Genomic DNA, 21,424 nt, shown 5'->3' with positions numbered 1-21,424 from the left:
CAACAGAGCCCTGAGCTGCTGTGGCTTTCCAGCCACTCTGAAATCTTCCTGCTTGAAGACAGAGCCTCCTGCAAGAGCCCTTCTGAGTAGTCTGAACCTTGTTCTTCCAGCAAACACATCACCAAGTTCCCCATGACTACACACCACTTGATGGAGTGAACAGAATTTTCTTCTCATCCCCTCTCTAAGGCTATTTTTCTAGCATTTTCAGTAGAGGTCTCATTTGTAGTTTCTTGCCATTTGTCCCTCCTGACTGTCTCTTTCAAAGCCCAGTGGTGTGGCTCCTGGGCCAAGTCTTCAAAGAAACAGCAACGATACAAGCTGACTTAAAATTTAATTAATCCACTCTTCTATTGTTTTCTTCTCATCCATTACCCAGGAAGACAGAAGAATCTTGTTGCTTACCTCACACTTCATCCCAAGGATTTCAAATCCCTCCTGCAAGGACTCAAAGATGTCCTAATATTTGACAAAAAAAATCTATTATTTTCACTCGGTTTTGCATGACAGGACCCACAGTTTGTAGGTTAGGAACTTACAGCACTCAACTTTTTAGTTCTAATAATTGTCAGAGTTCAAAACGATGTCAGCATTAAACTATGGGAGCTGATGAACTGGCAAATGTTTAATTCTGCTCTCAGGGCTACATGAACAACAGAGGTAACACCTTGAGCACTTGCCAGGGTATGGGCACATCCTCCACAACTCAGTAGCTCAGACCCTTCCATCTTCACATAAATCACACCCCCTGTGAATGTCAGAAGCTCCCTCAGCCAGAGTCAGTGTTCTTTTAGTCCTTCCTGCTCTTAATCTTGCTTAAACTAAAGTCATCAAATGTAGCAGAAATTTTTAACAGGAGTAATAAATTAATTTTCAAAAGATTTCAACTCAGTGCAACTCTAAGGTCAACACAACAAAACAATTGAGAATCGAGCATCAGGTAGTTAAGCAAGTTCTTTTTTATTTAAATGAAGTGGGAACATTTTCTCAAATTAAAAATAGAAACTTTTAAAAATCTGCAGTTCTGAACATTACATATACACATATGCTACACAGTGTCAATTAGAAATGTTTCCATTTAGGACCTAAAAATGAAAAATTTAAGGTTATTCCTGGTTAACGACTGGTACCACTTTTCAGCTTTCCTTTAAAATTATAGGATTGATTTACAGGATTATTTCTACTTCAAGCCAAAGAACCTCGTGGGAAACAGTTAACAATACTGACAGATGAAGAGACATTATTTTGGACACCCAATTACTTCACCTGCTGAAATGTTTTACACTAGTGACATAAGATACTTTTGGCCTTGTTGATGAATTCTGTTTTTACTAATTCAGCAATACAACTGTATGCCTAAATTCAAGGCAAGAATTCTAATTCAAACTCTAACTCCAACTGCTAACCACATTTGAATTTCAATACTGGAAATCATATTTTGAATTTATTTAGCAAAAATAGCATCCCTGTCCCCTGAAAGAGCCATAGCTTAGCAGTGACACTGTTAAGGACATTACAGAAGTGAGTGTGAACGAGGAAAAGGGAGACAGAGAATGTAAAGCATTCTTAAAATCACCAACATAAGAAATCTCTCATGCTCTTTTTGAGTACTACTGAACTTTAGGAAGCTTAGCTTTTATTTTCAATATTATGCATCACTCAGAGTCCCAACCCTCCAACCCAAAGAGCTCCAAAAGGTCCCTTTTTTAGGTCTCCACTGCAACACCCACTAGATTGTAAATAATTAGAAAAAGAGGGAGAAAACAAAACAGCAGCTGAACTTTTCAGAGACACAAGGAGACACTGTGGATCCCATTACACTTCAAATTTAGTCCAACGTGGTCATTCAAGAGCACCAATAGCAACACTGATCATGCTGGTAAATTCATTTGTGAAGAGTATTATTATACAATATTAAAATCTTAACTGAACATTCGTAAGTTTCAAGAAAAACATATATACAAAAGTCTCTGTATACAAAATGTATTTTTATGTAAACGTGTATGTACTGTATTTAACACAAACCAACAATTTAAGAAAAGAACTTAATTATCAGAGGATTGCTAGGCAAAGGCTGTTACTCTAATTAATCCATATACTGTGATGTAAAGTAGAAAGCCCAGTGTAAAAAAGTAAAAAACAGAAAAACATTTTATATTCAAGCCCTGAACAGTGGTATTGACAGGCAGTGCCCCAACTGCCAAATATTCTGTACAGTAGTTCATGGCATAACATTCAATAGTACATTTGGGATTTACAGTACAGGTGACATAAAACAAGTGGCTCAGGATTTGGAAGATGAATGCAAATGCCAATACACTTGGAAGAATAGTGATATATTTCTGGAGAAGAATCTTGAGCCTCATTTATGCAGCCTGGAAATAAATCAGAAAAACAATTCAGGGAAATTTGATGAAGACAGAACTATAATGTAACTGAAACAGAAGGGATGGATTTTCATATGAGCATCAATACGTTCACTATTTTTTTTTTATTTTTAAACCTTGCAGCACTCCTGCTATAGAAAGCAGAGGATCCTTCTTAAAAACAGTGAAGCAGTAATATACCTGGAATTGCCACGAAGAACTTGTTACTTACCCCTTAATGTTTCCAGTATGTGTTACCACTGTTCCACAGAGCTGTGCAAGAGAAAACACACACCAAAACCATCATTTTCTTTTGCCCACAAGTGGAATGAAAATACTGTGTCTAACTAAGGTGAGAGAAGCTCAGTTAGCACCTGTTCTCAAACTTTTACCCACTTAATCAAGAATTTTTCAAACAAGAGTAAATAAATTAATGTGTGGTTTTGGTTTTTTTTTTCCACCGACCTTCCTGGTTATCTTTATTTTATGATAGAAAGAAATGCTTGGGTGATCTACTCAACACCACTACTTTGAGAACTCAATCCAGCCTCCAACTTTGCTCTCACAAATTGGTGGCTGCAGTTGAGGCAATCTTTATCTTCCAACATGCAGATGAAAACACCTGTGTAAGATACCTATGCACATATAAATACCTCTCATACAGTTCTCATACTTGGATTTACATATCTTATCTTTATAAAGACATTTGCATCTCTTTCCAGCAAAAGAATCCAGATGATTCTATGGGATTCTTTACACCTGCTAAAGTAAAGGTGTACAGAGATCTATTCAAAGATCTATCTCCCCAAGTATCTCCCCAAGTGATTTGTAGGAAATGAGAAAAAGCAAAGAGTTTGCTGAAAATAAAGTGAAAAGCAAGACTCTATTGCTAAGGGAATCCCAGGCTGAGAAATTCAAAGCTTGTATCTCATACAATTAGCATAGAATTAGCAGTTCTTCACATTATCTCATTTAGCACTCCAGAAGACAGCACTGCTTCAAAAGGAATCCTTACATTTTATTATGGAAGCCCATTTTGAGTAACTTAATGTATAAAAAGGAAGTCAAGACTGAAGTTGTGTCTTTGTTCAAAATGTTATTTTATGCCAGAAATTTTTAGCATATTCAGAAACACTATTAAACTATTCATCAATCACTGAAATATCAGAGAAATCATGCTAAAAACCTGAATAGTAGTAACATTCATAGTAAAGACTCAAAGTTCAGAAAGGGACTTCTATAGCCTAAACAACTATCAGCTTACTTAAAACTGAGAGCTCTTAGCTATGCCACTATTTCTGAATTAAACACCTTGTAGGTTAATTTAAGGAAGCTTAAATTGCTGAAGCTGCAGAACAGACCATGAAAATCATGATAATAAGTATCACTAAAACCATCTTTATACACAAATACTCCCTTCTGATGGCAATGTGGAATCAAGATTTGGTCAGTAAATAATTATTGTAAAAAGCAGTTCTAATAATAGTAACAAACAACTGATGCAGCCATGAAAATCTGGAAAAAATACAGAATTTTGAGCTCTCTTGGTATTGACCCATTACTGGAAAAAATGGTGCTATCTTATTCTCTGCCAGTACTCAGCCTATACTTTCAGTCCTGATGTTGCAATTTAAGGCACAGTGAGCTACAGATTCCAATAATAAACTGGATCCTTGCTTAGGCAAGTTAAATATTTTGGAAACCCACAGTATTTGTGGGACATCCTCTGTTATCCCTATGGGAACTGCAAGTCTCACAACTACCTAAGGATTTGCAGCACAAAAGCTGCAGAGACAGAGAAGAGCCCAGATTTCCTCCTTTTAAAGCATAACTTGCATTTTTTTCCTTCCAACCTGTGCAGAAATACCCATTTTCTCTGTTCACATTTTCTGCTAGCCTGGATCACCTGCCTTTTACACAGGAAAATCTCATCATGTAAAAAATAAAACATCCCAGCAGGAAGAATGCATCCCATTCTATTGCTTTCAACTGCTATCAGAGTATTTTAATATGTTTATCAATTTAGGACCACCCACTGAGCTAGATAAGTACCTAATTACCTGGATTTTAAGATCAAATTTAGGCAATTGCTTTGTTAAATTGCTGGCAATTACGACAATATCTGCTGTTATGTAAAGAATAGTTGAGAAACAGAAATCATACAGGATTTGCTATAGTGAGTAATCATGCAAAAAAACATAGAGAATTAGGTAATTCACTTTAAAACGTGCAGAAAATTGGACAGGTGATTAATACAGAAGATTAGGTAAGGACACATGAAGGCATGCAGTTTCAGACTTGGTTTACCTTGTAAAAACAGGATTGTGTATACCATATAAATGCTCTTTATGATAACCATTATTACCATTTTCTGTACTGTAATAAAATAAATACACCAAAAAAAGACCTTGTTAACTCTAAGATGCACTATGTACAGTATGGCTTCTAAGACATGTACATGGATGATGGTATTAAATGCAAATAAATAAAAAAACTCTGTATGTGCAATAGGAGATAACTTTTCCCATGTAACATTCAGGAGTTATGGCATGATTACAGTTTTATGCTTTTAATATTTTACATTCTCCAAAAGTTAATTAATTATCTTGTTATTCTTTTTGACTTGGATACTCTGATATAAAAAATGAAGTCTGGTGAAAGAGAACTGATTACTTCTCTTGACAATTACATTAAAAACATAAGCATCCCACCCGAATAAAATAATTTTATCAAATATCAGAAAAAGTCTTACATTTTCATGGGTATAGTTTTGACACTAAAAAAACACAGAAAAAGAGGAGCAAATAACTAGACACTAATAGGGGAGCAATTTTAGCTGGCCATGCCTGTATCTGCTCCCCTGACTTGTGAATGTGTAATGAAAAATGACCCATGTGAAATGTGAGAAATGCAGTGGGCAGGCTGGCTGAGCAATGAGCAAGACAAAGAGCAGAAGAGAAAAAAAGAGTCAAAACAAAACTGATGGGAAAATCCGTAAGAACAGTTATCATAAAGTAAAATGCCATGTCCCTGAGACAGAGGAACTGCAATTGAAAGAGGAAAGACTGGTTAGGAAAAACTGAGACAGTAAGAAAGCAAACAATTAATTCAAGGAGATTACAAAGCAGGCCTAATTCACTATAACAGGTTACTTAGCAAGCTAACATTTGGAAGATATTTATATAAATGTTATATATGAAGCTCTGAAGACCTCATTCTGGAATTAGTTTCTCAAAATCAGAGCTACCAATATCTGCACAGCATCCTGGCAAGGCAAGGCAAAGCCCACCTGCATGAAGCACTTTGCAGACACCAACCCAAAGGTGCAGGATTTCACAAGAAAATTTGCACAGAAAGTTTAAGGATTATAGGGCCTTCGTGTGAGACACCAGGAAAAAAAACCATTTCAATCCTATTTGCCATTTAGCTTACTTAGGAGTAAATACTTACTCATCATACACATCCTCTGTATCCATTCTGCGATAGTATTTGGAAAGTTTTACAGCAAAAATTATGGCAGGAATTAAAAAGACTGAAGAGCCTCCCAAACCAAACCAGAAGGTATTCTGAAACAAAGCAAAACCCAGGAAAAAAGACACCAAAGAGAAAATTTATCAGAAAAGTAGTGAATCCTTGCTTGATACTCAAAGCATTGTCACTGGAAGAGAACAGCATGAATTAAGTGGCAGTGGCCTTGTGGAATATCTGAGGCTCCTTTTAGTGTGGAAAGGGGCATTTTAAACATTCTCCACTGTCAATATGAAGTGAGAACACCACCATCTTACATTATTTGTAGTTGGTTATGTCCCAACTAACTCAAAGCTACACAGCCAGAGGGCCCTAAGAAGTTCCAACAATGTGATCAGCTTTGGAGATCAATTTATTTGCCACGTTATTTCTTTTTCCTTCTTGGGTATTTTAAAGCAGTGTCCTTGTGGTTCTTGTCAAAATCTGAGTTTCCAGCTCTCACTTGAGGTAATTTTTAACTGGCTAAGTGCAGCCTGTTTGTGTAACTAATTTCATTATCACACAGTTGAATTGACTTAACAACAGATGTTAACACGATGATTTTTCAAATTTGATTTGTATTGGCTGGAGGCATTTTGACTTAGAAGTGACTCAGCTAAGCTCTGCCATCAGGGAAACTGCAGTACACCTACCACCAGATGGTTAGGGGCTACACAAAGGAGAACAGAATCTCTGGAACTTATGGGATAATGAGTACAACATGGTTCTGGCAGGTAAGGAGATTTCATGGTGAAGCATTACCAAGGTCAGAGTGCTCTGGCTTTGTCTGATCACATGCCTTTACTGTTGGTGTGATTAGGACCTGGCTAAAAGTTCTATAAAGCTAAATAATAGCTAGGAGATGGCTTAGGTGCTTTTCAGGCATGTAGTTTCTTATTCTGGATTAATAAAAGTTCTTTGGCAAGATGAACAAGCCAGTGTTGCCCTTATGTATCAGAAAATCATAGAATGGTTTGGATTGCAAAAGACCCTAAAGATTACCCAATTCCAACCCCCTGCATGGGCAGGGACACCTCCCACCAGCCCAGGTTGCTCCAAGCCCCATCCAACCTGGATTTGAACACTTCCAGGGATGGGGCAGCCACAGCTTCCCTGGGAAACCTGTTTCAGGGTCTCACCACCCTCACACTAAAAATTTTTTCTTAATGTCTAACCTGTATCTACCCTCTTTCATTTTAAACTCATTACCCCTTGTGCTGTCACTCCATGCCCATGTAAAAAGCCCCTCCCCAGCTTTCCTGTAGCCCCTTCAGGTACTGGAAGGCTGCTGTAAGGTGTCCTTCTCATCAACCAACACCCCCAAGTCCTTCCCCTCAGGGCTGTACAAACTTCCATCCTGCTACTGACCATGCTCCAACTCACGACTGTAGAGGAATGAATTTAGATATGCCTGCTACAATTGATAAGAAGCCCCTTTACCTCACTGGGGTTTTCTAGATTCCAGGAAAGGTACTTGAGAAAGTTTTTCCTTTGTATTTTCTCACTTCTCGCCCTTCCCCTATCCCCTTAAGTTAAAAAATGGTTAAAGATAAAAATTTAAGATCTATGATTCTCCATTTCAAGGTGCTTCAGAATCAAGCAACCAAACTGAAATCCACAATTTCCAAAATGTTTATTCCAAACCAGTAGTACTGGTAGCAATTTAGTAAGAATAGTTAATTTTACAGAATTCTTGCTAAGAAGAGGGATAAGTTTAATGAAAACCTAAACCAAGTTTGGCTTTGGACTTCATCCAGATCAGAAAAATTTTTCCTTCTGTAACTTCAGATGTGCTACTTTATCATCAGATTAGTCCAGCCAGAATAATTAAATGGAGATTTATGTTCAAAGAATCTCCCAGATGATGTCCCAATTTTGAATAACAGAAAATATTTCTTACCACAGAATCAGTAATATAGCTGCATAAAAAAATATCTACTGCTGTATCTATCACATTGGCAATAGGTTTGCATGCTGCTACCTCCATGGCAATCTGAAAGAGATTTTAAAAAATACAGTTTGAAATATCTCACAGAATAAAATAACAATCTCAAAACTTGCTTATATTTTCAGCTATTGTTTACTGAATTGTTACTTCTTGCCCTATCCAAACTCAAACTAAAGTCCAGTGGAATATGCCATCAACTGAACATACACATCTTTAAAACATCAGCTTATTTTCTCAAAGGCTGCAGCTGAAGAAAGAAAAATAAAACGTGATGCTCATGACATCTAAGCAAGGTCAGGCTCAGTGCAGTATTAGCATAAATGGTAGCTTGCAGGCTAGCCCTGGAGAAATGATACCCTGTTAAATTTGCATTTTATTCTGATCAACACAACTCATCATCTTTATTCTATTTCAAACACAACAAAACGATTTACAGAAGACAAGTTTTCCCCTTCATAGTAATAATATCTTAGAAACCATAACTATAAAACATAATATCAACATTTTTATTTTATAGTTATTACTATTATTTAGCTTTTTAATGTTTTTTAAATGCAGCTTCTCTGAATGAAATAAATGCACCTTACCGACTCCTTGACCCACTCAATGTACTGCTCAAAGTAGCCAACTATGGTATCCATGTACTTTTTTGTCTCCTAGGAACAGACAAAAATAAGTGAACTTCATCTCCATGACATCATAAATTAATGTAGTTTAATCAAATAAATAAAGCTTACCTGGACAATAACTAGAGAAGCATTGTTATTTATGAGATGCTGGGCAGCATTAACAGCGCTAATGACATTTTTCACCTTAGCCTGGAGAGGAAGAGACAACATTTAATATAAATAAATCCCTTTCAGGATATAAAAATGGCTCTGCAGCCATTGTCAGTCACTTATTCTCTTGATAAAATGGCATCACTGTCATGTCAAAACCTGACAAATCAACACAAAGCTGCCTAAGGAATCATCATCACCTGACAAAATCATCTCACTACCAAAGAAGGAAAGTGTCAGTGGCTACAAAAAGTATCTATTCTTGGAACCTACATAATTATTTACACACTAGGTCAGATTTCTTTTTCATTCTCTTTTTTTAAGTGTAGAGATACTTTCCTCAATGTGTGTATACACTGCAGACACACACAGTGCACAGAAATGAACATTGAGCCATATCCTAGCTGGTAACCAAGGGTTATGATAGAAAATGCTGCTGATCAATATCCAAAAGGATTAAGACACTTCTTCAATATATGTAAAACCTCAGAGTCTCTCAAAGAACACACACAAAGGATAATGTACATACAACCTGAAACCATAAAGATGTTGCTTAAATATACTTCAGGGTCAAACATCCTTTTCTCCCAACACCTTATTTCATGGCTTCTTACCAGAAACCACAGATTCTAAAAGAAATCCCACTGGTGTGCTGCAAGGTGGAGAGGTGAAAACCTTAATGAGAAGAACAGAGGTAGGTATGGTCCATCAAGCTGTTGTGACCATGACACTTCAGAGCCAACCAAGTGGGACTGAATTCTCATGACCCGAGTCAGGGCAGGCTGGCAGCAACAGAAAACTTGGCTGCCAGAACAGTAACCATCCAACCATCCTGTTGCTTGTTCTGATCCTGGCAGAGCATGAAGGCAACTGGTCTTACTGGGATGCAGGAATTAGCTGCTGCTTAGAAGGGAAACCTCTATACAGGACCCAGCTTCCCACAGTGGGGCTGATGCTGCAAAAGAGGGGAAGTCACGGGTGTAGTGCTAAAGAAAAAAGCCCAAATGAGAGCTGGACCTGGGACAAGAGGTTGTTAAGGATGTGAATTACAAAGCTCTCTTTTCTCAGTTGTGTTTTTGCATTTTGTTGTCCCCCCTCCAAGTTTTGCACTCAAAGATCCCAGAATAAACAGCTACATTTTTAGAAACACGAACAACACAATATGTGGAAATGTGCTGAAGTCCATTTTATCATCTGACAATTAAGTTTACAATTCACACTTGAAAAAATATACTGAACATCCTTTTTTTTTTAATTTTTTCCCCTCTCCTTATTTTCTCCTCTAGATGGAAGGGAAAGCCAGGGTAGAAAAAGCTGTGCAGAAAAGACACCTAAAAACACTGTTATTACTCTCAGTGCACTGCAATCTCTTTCAATAACAGAACACTTAGAAATAGAAAAAGCTGTTCTGAAAATACATACTCTGCATATGTAGCAGATAAAGCTAAAACACACAAAAATGTTCCTGTTGCCATAAAGAAAAGCTTACCATAAGTTCAGATGATGTCCTCTTCAGTAACCTAATACTCTGATTTAAAGTGCTCTATTAGAAAGAAGGGAGAATAAAAAAAGATTCATGTCATCACTACAGGTAAGAGCCCACTTGTTTTTAACATCATAGATATTCTTTGATCTTTTATCCATTATTTTGTTTCTAATACAACATATCACACAGAGAGTAATTAATATATTGTAGTTTTTATTGCTGAATCAGTATTTCACTAACAGTACTAAGTAGTTATGAATTGTCTACAGAAGACTTCACATTTAACTGAAGTTATTAGCAATAATCTAAGATTTATTTGGAGGAAGAAGAGGATCAATAATAAAAAAATCAGAACCAAGCATTTGGAGAATTCTGTAACTGAAATTTCAGAAGGGAAAAAACACTTACCCTAGCTTTAACATATTTCTTGACAGTCAGTTTTGTAAAAGGAAAAAGAGATGAGAATAATTAGGAGTTAATTAGGAAAGGACAGCATAGAGTCAGAGTGGAACAAAGGATCTAATGTTTTTCCACAAGAGGGGTTTGAGAGGGGCAGAAACACTGCTCCTGATGCTATGATGAACTAAAATTGTTCATGTTATGTAGAGGAAAAAACACCACCTAGCATGCATCAGGCTTACAGCCTGATACCATACAAAACCAGAGCCTGGCAAAATCAGGCAGAAGAAACCCTTTCACATCATTTTTAGCATCATTAAAATTTTTTTCTTTGGCTCTACATACTGCTCTCAGGAGTTTCCAACCTCAGTAATGTTAAGAGATTGCTAACTCCAAGAAATGAAGTGTGAAAGTGATAACTGCTTTTACTACTGGAGACAAACAGTAAGCAAAAAAAGAAAATGAGTGATTTGGGGATAGAATTTTGTAAAGTCCTCCCCTGCTTCCTCTTTTAGTCGTATTTAATCATTAATAGATACAGCTCAACTTGGAGAAGAAAAAGGTCATGATTTTAGACACTACTGTAAAGTAGTAGTAGTAGAAGTAGGAAAACTTCATAAAATGCATACTTGAACCAGATTACTCTGCAGGGACACAAGGCAAATGAAGTCTGTACTCATGAGACAGCAAATGTCCAGGTGTCTAAACCTTAATTAAAAGGCAGAGAGTTTCATATTTTCTACAAATATGCTTTAATATTGCTTTAATATTTTACCATAGCTTGCTCCAGTGGAACAACTTGCTGGTTATGAATCACTCGAATGTTGTTTGCATGTCCTTTTAAGGCATTTTCCAGTGCTCCTTTTGGCTGCAAAAAAATGAATTATGCAGTATTATTCAGTAGGCCCAAAGCTTTCCAACAAGGCAAAAACCAATGAAAGTTGCAGGTTATACCCCTCCACTGAAAAGCAGCTGATGCCAACAATGGCATATGGTAAATTGAATTCAACACAAAAATGGGGAGAAAAAATAATCACCATATTAGTAATTTAAGTCTCAACAAGCAAACCAGACATATTATGCTATTTCTCTGGCAATAAAATGGTCAGAACAGTTTTAACTGAAGGGAATTTTCACATGGTGCACTAAGTCACCTGCCACAAGGCAGACTTCATCACAGGAACCCTGCAAGCACAGCATCCCAGCTGGGATGAGCATTTCCCAACCATGGGTCCCACCCATGGCTTTTGTGTTGGGCACTGCAGGCATCACTCTCTGCCTTCTGAGGTGGTCAGAATTTTAGCTGTTTTCAGCCAGTAAGTTGGAAAGACATCTGTGAAGGGTATTATTCATTTTTGCAGCTTTCAGTCAGAAGCTAGAAGCTGATTTTCAAGTCCAAATGACTTTCTAGAGCTCTCACTTGTAACATTTTTATTCTTAGAAATACATTTATTTTCCATTTCCTCTTGATGACAGCATCACTTGGCTGCCTGCATACACTCTGGATATGCACACTGCTAACTGCATTTTGGAAGTGCAGTCCTGGAAGATCTCAGTTCATGTGAGCAGTCAGCAGTGGGCACTGAGCAGCTTCAGGATGCTCCCTCTGCTCTACTGCCAAACTACATCCACTTGACTCCTAACACCTGGGCCCCTTGGTTGGATGCAAGTTTTATTCCACTTGCTCCTTCCAGTGTAAAATCATATGTTCAGTTTTGTGACAGGTGCCAGAAAATGCAAATTAGACACCCAAACTTAGATGACTACAAAATTTTTTTAGTTTTTTTCTTGGTTTCGTTTGATTTGATTTGATTCTCGTGGACTCTAAGAGCTATCACTGATAACAAAGTGAGATTTTAAGTATCCATGGAAATCAGTATCAATTTGGAAAACAATCTAACTTTTGCTATATGTCATTTTTTTGGTGGTGTTTTTTTTTTTCCCCCAGATATTTCAGGAAGAAATAAAAACATACACTGTGATAGTGAGCACATTTAATACTGTATTTATCTTTCATATAAAGAAATTACTCTGCTTGGTCTACTCTCAGTTCTTATACTGCCTTTAGATTCTATTCTAAAAATCATGAAAAAACATTCTACCAGCACAATGTATTTTCCTTATGGAGTGATGTAGAACATAGCTTTAAAGAGAGATCTCAGGGGGAATTCTGTGCAAGATGTAACGTGTTTAAAGAACCTCAGCTTTCACTTAGAAAGCAGAATCAGATTAATTTGGGTTGGAAGGGACCTCTCAAGGTCACCCAGTCCAACCCCTGCAGTATCAGGGACACCCTCACCCAGATCAGGTTGCTCAGAGCCTCCTCAAGCCTCACCTTGAACATCTCCAGGAATGAGGCCTCAAACACCTCCCTGGGCAGCCTGGGACATTGTTCCACTGCCCTCATGGTAAAGAATTTTTTCCTAACATCCAATCCACATCTACTCTTCTCTCATTTAAAACCATTGCCCCTCATCATGTCACTCCAGGCCCTTGCACACATTCCCTCTCCATCCTTCCTGGAGCCCCTTCAGGTACTGGAAGGTCAACCCAGGCAGGTTGCCTTCAGATACTGGAAAGTAGCCCCAAAACAAGAGCCAAAACTCCTCACCTGTATAACTTTCAAGGTGACACAGTAAAAACTGAAAATGGAAGTGTGGCCAAAGGTACCAATATCTGTCCCAGTGGGCAGACAACCTGCATGAGAAACCAGGCAACCTGTGGCTCACTCACAGTGTCTGGAGCCTGCATCACAAAAACCCTCTAGCAGCCTAACCTGGACATCCATGTGTACCTGGCAGAAGAAAAATAAATGCAACAGGTGTGGCAAAATTATGCAAAAAAGTTGGTGTGAACACACCAGAAGCTTCTACTGGTGCCCCCTTCTTCCTAGGGTGGAACAGATCTGATGAATTCTGAACAGCAGCCTCACACTGCTGCCTGTGTCCCTCAGAAATCCAAGGAACTGCAGCATAACTCTTTGTCCCACATCACAATCCAGGAATCTGCCCTGGGCCAATGTCCAATCTAGTGCCAAACTAGGAATCTCCTTTAGAAAAATAAATAAGGAGTGACCCTGACATGCATCCAAACACATGAACTGAATATTCACTCCCTGCTAACACTGCTCTGCCATCCTGCAGGTTCATTTGCAGGCAATATTGTAGCTGTACCCTCTGACCATCATCCATGTGTCTGCCTTCAAAAAGCTCTTCAGAGCAGAAAGGATCTTTTTTCTGCATTCTCTCTCCACAATAGAGGCTCAGTTCTCATTAGAGCCCTTGTAAGCTGCCACAGTATTATGTTTATTGCTCACTGTAACATGTTCTGCTCACTAACTGAAAGAAAATTAATTCAAATAGTCTCTTCCATCATGATCTAAACAATTTTTCTTCCAACTGGGATTCTAAAATGTAGACAACATCAGAGGAACTACTCAGAGAATTCCCTTCATTCCTTAAGCAAACAGTGGAATATAAAGTTTTACACTAAAAGAGCAGAAATTGTCCAACAGTGTGCATACAAAAATCAATAATTAGCAATATTTAAAACAGAGCTCTTATGTAACTTTTTTCTTGAAAACTTTACTATACATGACAAGGCATCATCTATAGAAGTGTTGGAGTACAATAATTCTCCCATATTAAGTCTAAATACCTGACTATGCATTTACATTTATGTTTATGAACAGTACATTTTATCAATTATTATGTTGGTGAATTAAACTTACCAGCTGGTCTGCTCTTGCTTCTAAGTCATTAGCAAATGTCAGAAGATCCACCTTGGTAACACTTTTATTGATCTGGAAGAGATGTGAACAGTAGGGAAAGAAAGAGAGTGTGTAATTATTGCACAAAGAGACTCTTTGCACTTAACCACACCACTTGATTTTTCTACCCTTTCTTTAAATGCTTTCTTTAAATGCTTATTGACCTTAGCTTCTGAAGTGCTTTTGCTCCAAGTTTTGGGATTATTCAAAACATGCCCTTTCACATAAAAGCATATTTTTCTCTGTTTTGCCCATTGTTAAAAAAAAACAAACAATTCATTTTATGCTTTTCCCCAGACTTCTCTCTAATTTACTACACTCTTACCTCTGTCAAATACGCTGCAAAGTTAATCCCTTCTATTCCTGAAGAGCTGAAATTCAGAAGATTCTCCTTCCCAATTTCATCCAGCAGAATGATTTTGCTGAGGTTTATTTGAATATGTTCAATTTTAAGTGCTACATCTTCTGTATACTGAGAGGGAAACAAAATAAAGCACAAAAAGCAGTTTGCACCCAGTGCATATTCCTCTAGAGCTCACCCTGCCAAATCTATCTCTCTTTTGCTGACTCATGACTCCCATGAAGCAGCACACATTGATTTTTGCTGACATCAGTTTAATTCAATTAACTGAGATAGAATCCACCAGGTAATGTTCTTCCCTCCCCCTGCAATGCTGGGGAAGGAAGAGGGACCTCTGCATCTTTAATACCAATGAATTACTTGCATTCCATCATGATTTAAGCAGGTTTTTCTGACTGGATGTTAATCCCTCCAAAGAGGAGACTGAGACAAAAAAAATCTCTTTTTTTTTTTTCCCTCCAGGAAATGCTATTCTTAAAAATGTTAAGTTCTACCCCCGGCCCATATCAAGGAAAACTTAAAGAGCTCAGTGTCTCAGCTGTGGCCAGGACAGACACTGCCTTCAGGACTGGATGAGCCTCCTCTAAATATGTTCAGTAGTGACAAAAGATGATTTGCTTACTGTTTCCTGAAGTTTTCCTGCACTACACCCAAATCTAAAATGTTACATGTCCTGCACAGGCCACAGAGCAAGAGATGAGGAATCTGGAAACTTCCTTCCCAGCCTCCACCATTAGGCTGCTGCAGAAACTCAATGTAATTTTCCCTCTTAGCAAAACTTCCCTGTTCATTTTAATTGTGTATTATCTGGGACAGGGACTGTATCCCTTAAGTGTGGCTACAGTGCCTGTCAGAATGGAACACAGGTCCCTCAGGAATTGCTCTAATGAAGATCAGTATTATAGGCACCTCCAAAACGAGTACAGTCATGTAATGACATTGCAGTCATGTATTATGACAGCTTAATGGAAAATATTTCATCCCAGCCCCTTCCCACCAAAATCAGAACCGTTATCATATGCTGGATCAACATAAATCTGACTGGAATCAGAAGAAAACACACCAAGAAAGGTGTTTGTATAAAGAACAAGACTCCCATTCAACACTGTAAGCAGCTTTTGGAAGATGCTAGACTTGAACCTTCTATGTAAGTTCCAAAATGAAACCCAACATCATTATCAACATCCATAAAAAAACCCATCAAAAAATCTTCCATGGCCCACTGAGACTGGCAAAGAACATCTTATGTGTAAATAGTTTTATTCTTTCAAATTAGCTTGGAGAGTTCTTGCTCACTTGCAGGATGTATTGTATATATAAACCCAAATCCCATAAGACTCATACATGCTATGCTCTGTTTAAGGGCAAACACCTCTCCAGCCTTTAAAAAAAATCATGAACTCACTTCATACTTTACTTACCATACTAATATTTAGAAATTCATTGATATTGAACAGGTGTTCTAGGTGAAGGGAAGTATAAATTCCTTTGTTTTCCTTGCAATCACTAAAAATAGAAATACATACATCAGCCTGAAAACCACTTTGAGGACCACATTTTAAGAGAATGATTAACAATGCTTTCATATTCTAAGAAAATAAGACCTTTAAAAAACCTGGCTATATTTTTAAAAATTCGGTATATCAGATAGCAAGTAATTAGCAATTTCTGCTGGTCTCAGAGATGTAAAATATTTTTTCAAAGAGCTCCTACCATTATGCAGTATTTCTCTAACAACTCACATGCAGCAGGCCACATGCAATACCTGCATGTGCTCAAAATAGGAAACATGGAAGATACCACAAAAACCAGTGTGCATCAATGGAACTAAATCTTGCCCAGAACTTTAATACCTGTACACTTTTTCAAAAGTCAAGTCAATATTCGGATTTTTAAACAGGATGCCAGCAAGATAGTTTTTCCAGTGTTGATTTAGTAAGTAGGGAGTATCCAAAACCTAGAAGGCAAAATTCAGTCATGTTACTAAAATTCTGAGTTTCCAAGTCATGAATTTATCTATACCTGATCTTTTGACACAAACCCACATTTAATTTACTACCCACTAGTGGAAATACAAGCAAAACACTCAAATCAACTCTCTGGTGCACCAAGTGAGTATTAAAGTTCCATGTCACCAAGAAATGCTGAAGCACAGAAAAACTTCTCTCCCAAGGAAGACAGCCATGCACTATTTACACTGCAAAACCAATTAAACCAAGAAAGGATGCCCATGTCTATTCACTGTGTAATGGGAAGGTAAAACCAGCTCTAAACTCACTTGAAGTGTCCCATAAAAATAATATTCCATACATAACTGGCAAGATCATCAGGACTCGAGGGGGATTTTATTCTTTGCTTAATAAGTTGAGTAACTTCACCTGGAATAAACTTTTATCTTCAAAGGGCTCACAGACCAGTTTTTCTACATTTCCACCTGTGACAAAAGTGAGCACCACTACAATCATCAGCACCCAGGAGAAAAGAAAGCTGAATCCAACACCACTGAAAAAGAAATAAGCCAAATAAGTCTTTGCTTTTTAAAAACAAAGGACATATATATGTTGGACAACAGTAAGGCCAACAGTTAGTAGCTATAACACAGATATAAAAACTGGCAGATAGCTGAAAAACTTGGGTTCCAAAAATGTTCTTGCTCTCTGAAACACCTTACACATTTCAGCCTGTAAAGTCTTCAGCTAAAGTGCATCTAAAATGCTCACATTTGCATTGGCTGTGTATGCTCCTAAGAGCTGAGTTCAAGAGCCACAAAAGCAAATAATTTTATTTTTGAAATCCAATGTGTGCTCTAAGAAGGGTTTTAGGCAGATTTCAGATGCAATATTCTCTTGTCCCCAACAGAAGTGACATTACACCACTTCCAACAGCAACCCCAAACCTTCTGAAGTGCTCTGGGGAAGTCAAGAGTTCCTCATATCCTCACATGGCTTTCTCTTCTTTTGAGCAAGTGTAGAAAAAAACTACAAATTCCCTTCATATTTTCACTTCATCTCTTCCCAGTTTTTGCAGCTTCCAAACAGACTTTCATAGAAATTCACTAACTACAGCACTAGCCTTAAAACAGGTTCAGAGATTTTAACCTTCAGCTATGACATTCAAATGGAAGAGCAACCCAAAATCTTCAAGTTCTTCTGTGGAAGTATATGAATTTTTTTTCCTTCAGTTTTTTTCTAGCACATATGCACAGGTAACAAATATTTTTAATACACGAGTCCTTCAAAATCAATAAAAACAACCTTTTTACAGATATCTTTATTTTACTTATCACCAGTAAGTGAAACTTACGCCATAAGAAAGTTTCCTCCAGTGTTGGAAATGCAGCCTCTGGTTGTAGGAGATGCATGTTTATCATAACCACAGGTGCCACACAGCAGTCCAAGATAGTAAAAGACCAAAATAAGGACCACCATGCAGCAGAGAATGAGACAACCCAGCCACCTACAGAGCAAAAACCAAAGTACTTGGTTATTAGCATGCAGAGAAAACCCTGGAGAGCTGCAGAACACACCAGGCAACACCACATTCCCAACTGGCCCACTCTTCATTCTCTTTGAGCAGCTCAGGTTAGCAATAAAAAAATGATTTTCCTACACTGTTTTGCATATATTTTGGGCCATAAAGATAACTACTAGACAGCTGCTAGGGATTGGCTTCAAGGCCTCTCCAGTCTTATGCTCTTCCACCTGACCTGCAGCTCGACAAAAGTGAGTCCTCAATATGAAGTCACCTTTGCAAATAATCCATTTCTTTATTCAACTCTAACATCTACTTATGTCTGGCCTTATTGAAAAAAAAGCTGAAGGCCTACAGAGTGGAAACTACCTGTTGTTCTGTAGGGAAGCAGCATCCACCTGTTCATGAGCTGCAGCTTTGGCATTTACAAAATGCCAGTAATGAACAATTGCCTTAGAGCATCTTTGTTTCACTAAGTTTCACTGGGTCTCTTGAGAAGAAGAGACAGGGGGGACCTCATGAATTTTTCCAAATCTGTAAAGGGTGAGTGTCAGGAGGATGGAGCCAGGCTCTTCCTGGTAAGGGGTAAGGGATGCAAGTTGGAGCATAGGAGGTTCTGTGGAAACATAAGAAAAAGCTTTTCCACTGAGAGGGTGACAAAACACTGGCACAGGCTGCCCAGTCAGGTTGTGGAGTCTCCACTGGAGACATTAAAAACCCACCTGGACATGTTCCACCTACACTAGGTGGTCCTGCTCTGGCAGCAGGTTGGACTCAATGATCTCCAGAGGTCTCATCCCACCCCCTAACATTCTGTGATTTCTGTGACGTTATCACTGATAATTTAAATTCCTTTACAGAACATTAAAATATTACAAAATGCCCCCAAGAGGCAGCACTTCTGCCTTATTTCCTGTCCATAATACCTGTAGAAATCATACTGCTCCACTAATGGAAAATAATCTTGAACGTAGGCTTCACTCTGTGTCAGGTAAACTGTCAAATCTGCCAAAATCTTCTGAACAGGGAGGGCTTTTGTGAAGGTGGTGATATTTGAACCGATGGATTCCAGCACGTTTTTGATATCTGAAACAAAATAAACAAACAATTGCTCTCCTAAGAGATTCACAGAAGAAATTTCCATGCATGCATTATAAGATGCTATTAAGCCATTTGCCATATTTAACAAGCAAGCCATGAAGACAAGCGTGAAGAGGAGACAAGCAGGCCACAAAAACACTGAGCTTCAAAGTAACACAATGGTGTTTTAAAATGCACACTTTATTTTTAGCACTCGTTTTAGTGATGGAAGATGCAGATTTTGAGCCAGAGTTCTCTTCCCTTTTGTTATAATGAATGTGTCACTTCTTATCTAGCCAGCTTAAAACTTTGTTTTTCATGCAAATGTTGTAAAATGGTAACACTGAGTAAAAGAAATCAGCCACTGAGTTTACAAAGGAGAAGATCAAAAATCTATTTAAACTCCATCCCTTGGGAGCAAAATGCTGTGGAAGAAATTAGACTGCCTATATTGGGAATCTATACTAGTTATTTTCAATCTTATTAAAAAGATTACTTAAATAAATCCATTCCAATTAGTTAGCAACACTCTTGAGATAATGATCAATTAAGCCATTTTCCCCCTCAAATTATGAATAAACATCCTACCCTATACTTACAGCTTAGATACACACTATTTAGATAGACAAAGACATGATTAATTTACTTATATGTATAATCTACTTGCAAAATTAAGTTTCTGTTTTCTTTTACCCTTCTTTCAAAACTTGGAATATAGTTGAAACAGCAGAACATATAATTATAGGTTGCTATTTGGTAGGAGGCAACACCTTCCTTTTTCTAAAAACAACAAGGGGACATGTTAGGGGCTTTTTATTTTGATGTTTACTCTTCTAAATTCAACCCAGTACCAAAACACTCTTCTAAAACTTTACAAATACAAACCATTTTTTTCCTAGTAAAAATATTTATTTGATTTGTAACTCAAACTCCATTTTTATAAAAACAAAACCCCAACACTTTAGAAAAAGACAAATTAAAATGGCTTGTCTGTCTTTATGCATATCAGCAGATACTGAAAATGAGTAAACCTGCACTACATTTCCTAGTGAAAAGCACAGCATCAGTTTTACCAAACTGGCTCATTTTAGGCAAGTTCACACAGTATACATGCACGTGTATACAGTGGTTTGGTTTTGCCCAGGAAAAAAAAAAAAAACAAAACAAAAGAAAAACTTACAAGGAACAGCTGTTTATATATGCAGAACAGGTCCACAATGCAAGAACAAAAAATTAAAACAGATTAGTACACATACAACCTACTACATTTTGTTCAAATGTCAAATGTCCAGGTACGATCAAAGTTGAACATTTGAATGCCCAAGGAACAAAATAATTAAGATAGACTAAATTATCCTTCAGGAATATTTTTACCTCCCCTTTGCCATCCACCACATTTTAACACAGCAGCAAGCAGCTTTAGGTTTTTACCATCATGCTCCTTAAATGCATCATAGACACATTGATCAAGGAAAATTAGCTTTTCAGCCAAATAAAGCCAAAGCATCAGTGTGCAGTTTCCATCCCAAGATTTCTCATTACTTGAGCAGTAATAAGCCTAACCAATAAAACTGCATAAAATACCATGCTCTTTATTTTTGGAGTTAATTTTGGGTCCTCATTCAGACACAGGAACTTTCTATATTTTTGGGGGGTTGAGTTTTTGATTTTGGTTGTGGTTTTTTTGTGTTGTAGCAATTTAAAAAAAGAAATGTTAACTTTGACATTCCCATTTTTAATGATCTTCATCCCCAAAAATATAGTATCAGTAAGAGAAATCACAACCATGTAAGTGATGCAAAAACATCAACATTAAGTAATCTAAGTGAAAAGAGTTTGTCCTCACCTGACAGAATGTTTTTGGTTTGATTCACTACTAAGTCTGGAGTATCATTAAATGCTGCATAACCCTAGGAACAAAAGAAGTGAAAATTATAATGAGTTTCTCATTGGCAAGTTACTTCCCACTTTTTCCCTCTTCCATGAGGACTAAAAGTACACATCAGCTAAAATGTATAAAGCAATGCTATAAAAAATACATTTTCATAACTGCACATGAAAAACCAAAACAGGAACTCAAATATACTTCAGATTGGGTTGAAAAAAAAAATCTACATTTAAATCTACATTTCTCAGTCATAACCATCCCAAACTCAGTTCTGTTGCCTGACACATCTATCTCCTACAGAACTGAGGATTCAGTAAGTGAAAGGAGTTCCTGCATACCAAGCAGCTCCTCTTTGCAATTCCCTGCCTTC

At 37.5% G+C, this 21,424-nt stretch overlaps 1 protein-coding gene across 13 annotated transcripts in view; it reads right to left on the bottom strand.

The window, feature by feature from the left end:
* Nucleotides 1–936: 936 nt before the first annotated feature.
* PROM1 (prominin 1) overlaps nucleotides 937–21,424 on the bottom strand; it is a 63,443-nt gene continuing 42,955 nt past the window's right edge. For 6 of the 13 annotated variants that reach the window (XM_071743903.1, XM_071743898.1, XM_071743906.1 and 3 more), the window contains 18 exons: nucleotides 21,013–21,076; nucleotides 19,013–19,172; nucleotides 17,919–18,071; nucleotides 16,994–17,117; nucleotides 16,469–16,572; nucleotides 16,037–16,121; nucleotides 14,580–14,726; nucleotides 14,216–14,287; nucleotides 11,261–11,353; nucleotides 10,495–10,512; nucleotides 10,090–10,143; nucleotides 8,559–8,639; nucleotides 8,409–8,477; nucleotides 7,774–7,866; nucleotides 5,817–5,932; nucleotides 4,674–4,742; nucleotides 2,599–2,639; nucleotides 937–2,375 (listed from right to left, as the gene is read on the bottom strand). In XM_071743903.1, coding sequence (XP_071600004.1) covers nucleotides 2,621–2,639; nucleotides 4,674–4,742; nucleotides 5,817–5,932; nucleotides 7,774–7,866; nucleotides 8,409–8,477; nucleotides 8,559–8,639; nucleotides 10,090–10,143; nucleotides 10,495–10,512; nucleotides 11,261–11,353; nucleotides 14,216–14,287; nucleotides 14,580–14,726; nucleotides 16,037–16,121; nucleotides 16,469–16,572; nucleotides 16,994–17,117; nucleotides 17,919–18,071; nucleotides 19,013–19,172; nucleotides 21,013–21,076 — 1,521 coding nt within the window. In that variant the 3' untranslated portion in view covers nucleotides 937–2,375; nucleotides 2,599–2,620. Of the gene's footprint in view, nucleotides 2,376–2,598; nucleotides 2,640–4,673; nucleotides 4,743–4,765; nucleotides 5,411–5,816; nucleotides 5,933–7,773; nucleotides 7,867–8,408; nucleotides 8,478–8,558; nucleotides 8,640–10,089; nucleotides 10,144–10,494; nucleotides 10,513–11,260; nucleotides 11,354–14,215; nucleotides 14,288–14,579; nucleotides 14,727–16,036; nucleotides 16,122–16,468; nucleotides 16,573–16,993; nucleotides 17,118–17,918; nucleotides 18,072–19,012; nucleotides 19,173–21,012; nucleotides 21,077–21,424 lie in introns of those variants that run through there. The other 7 variants (XM_071743901.1, XM_071743909.1, XM_071743904.1 and 4 more) reach the window with 4 other exon arrangements.

Source organism: Heliangelus exortis, chromosome 4 (assembly GCF_036169615.1).
Source record: "Heliangelus exortis chromosome 4, bHelExo1.hap1, whole genome shotgun sequence".
In the NCBI taxonomy this organism is placed as follows: domain Eukaryota; kingdom Metazoa; phylum Chordata; class Aves; order Apodiformes; family Trochilidae; genus Heliangelus; species Heliangelus exortis.
Note: the sequence above shows the minus strand (reverse complement) of the source record. Positions and strands in the feature narration are given on the sequence as shown.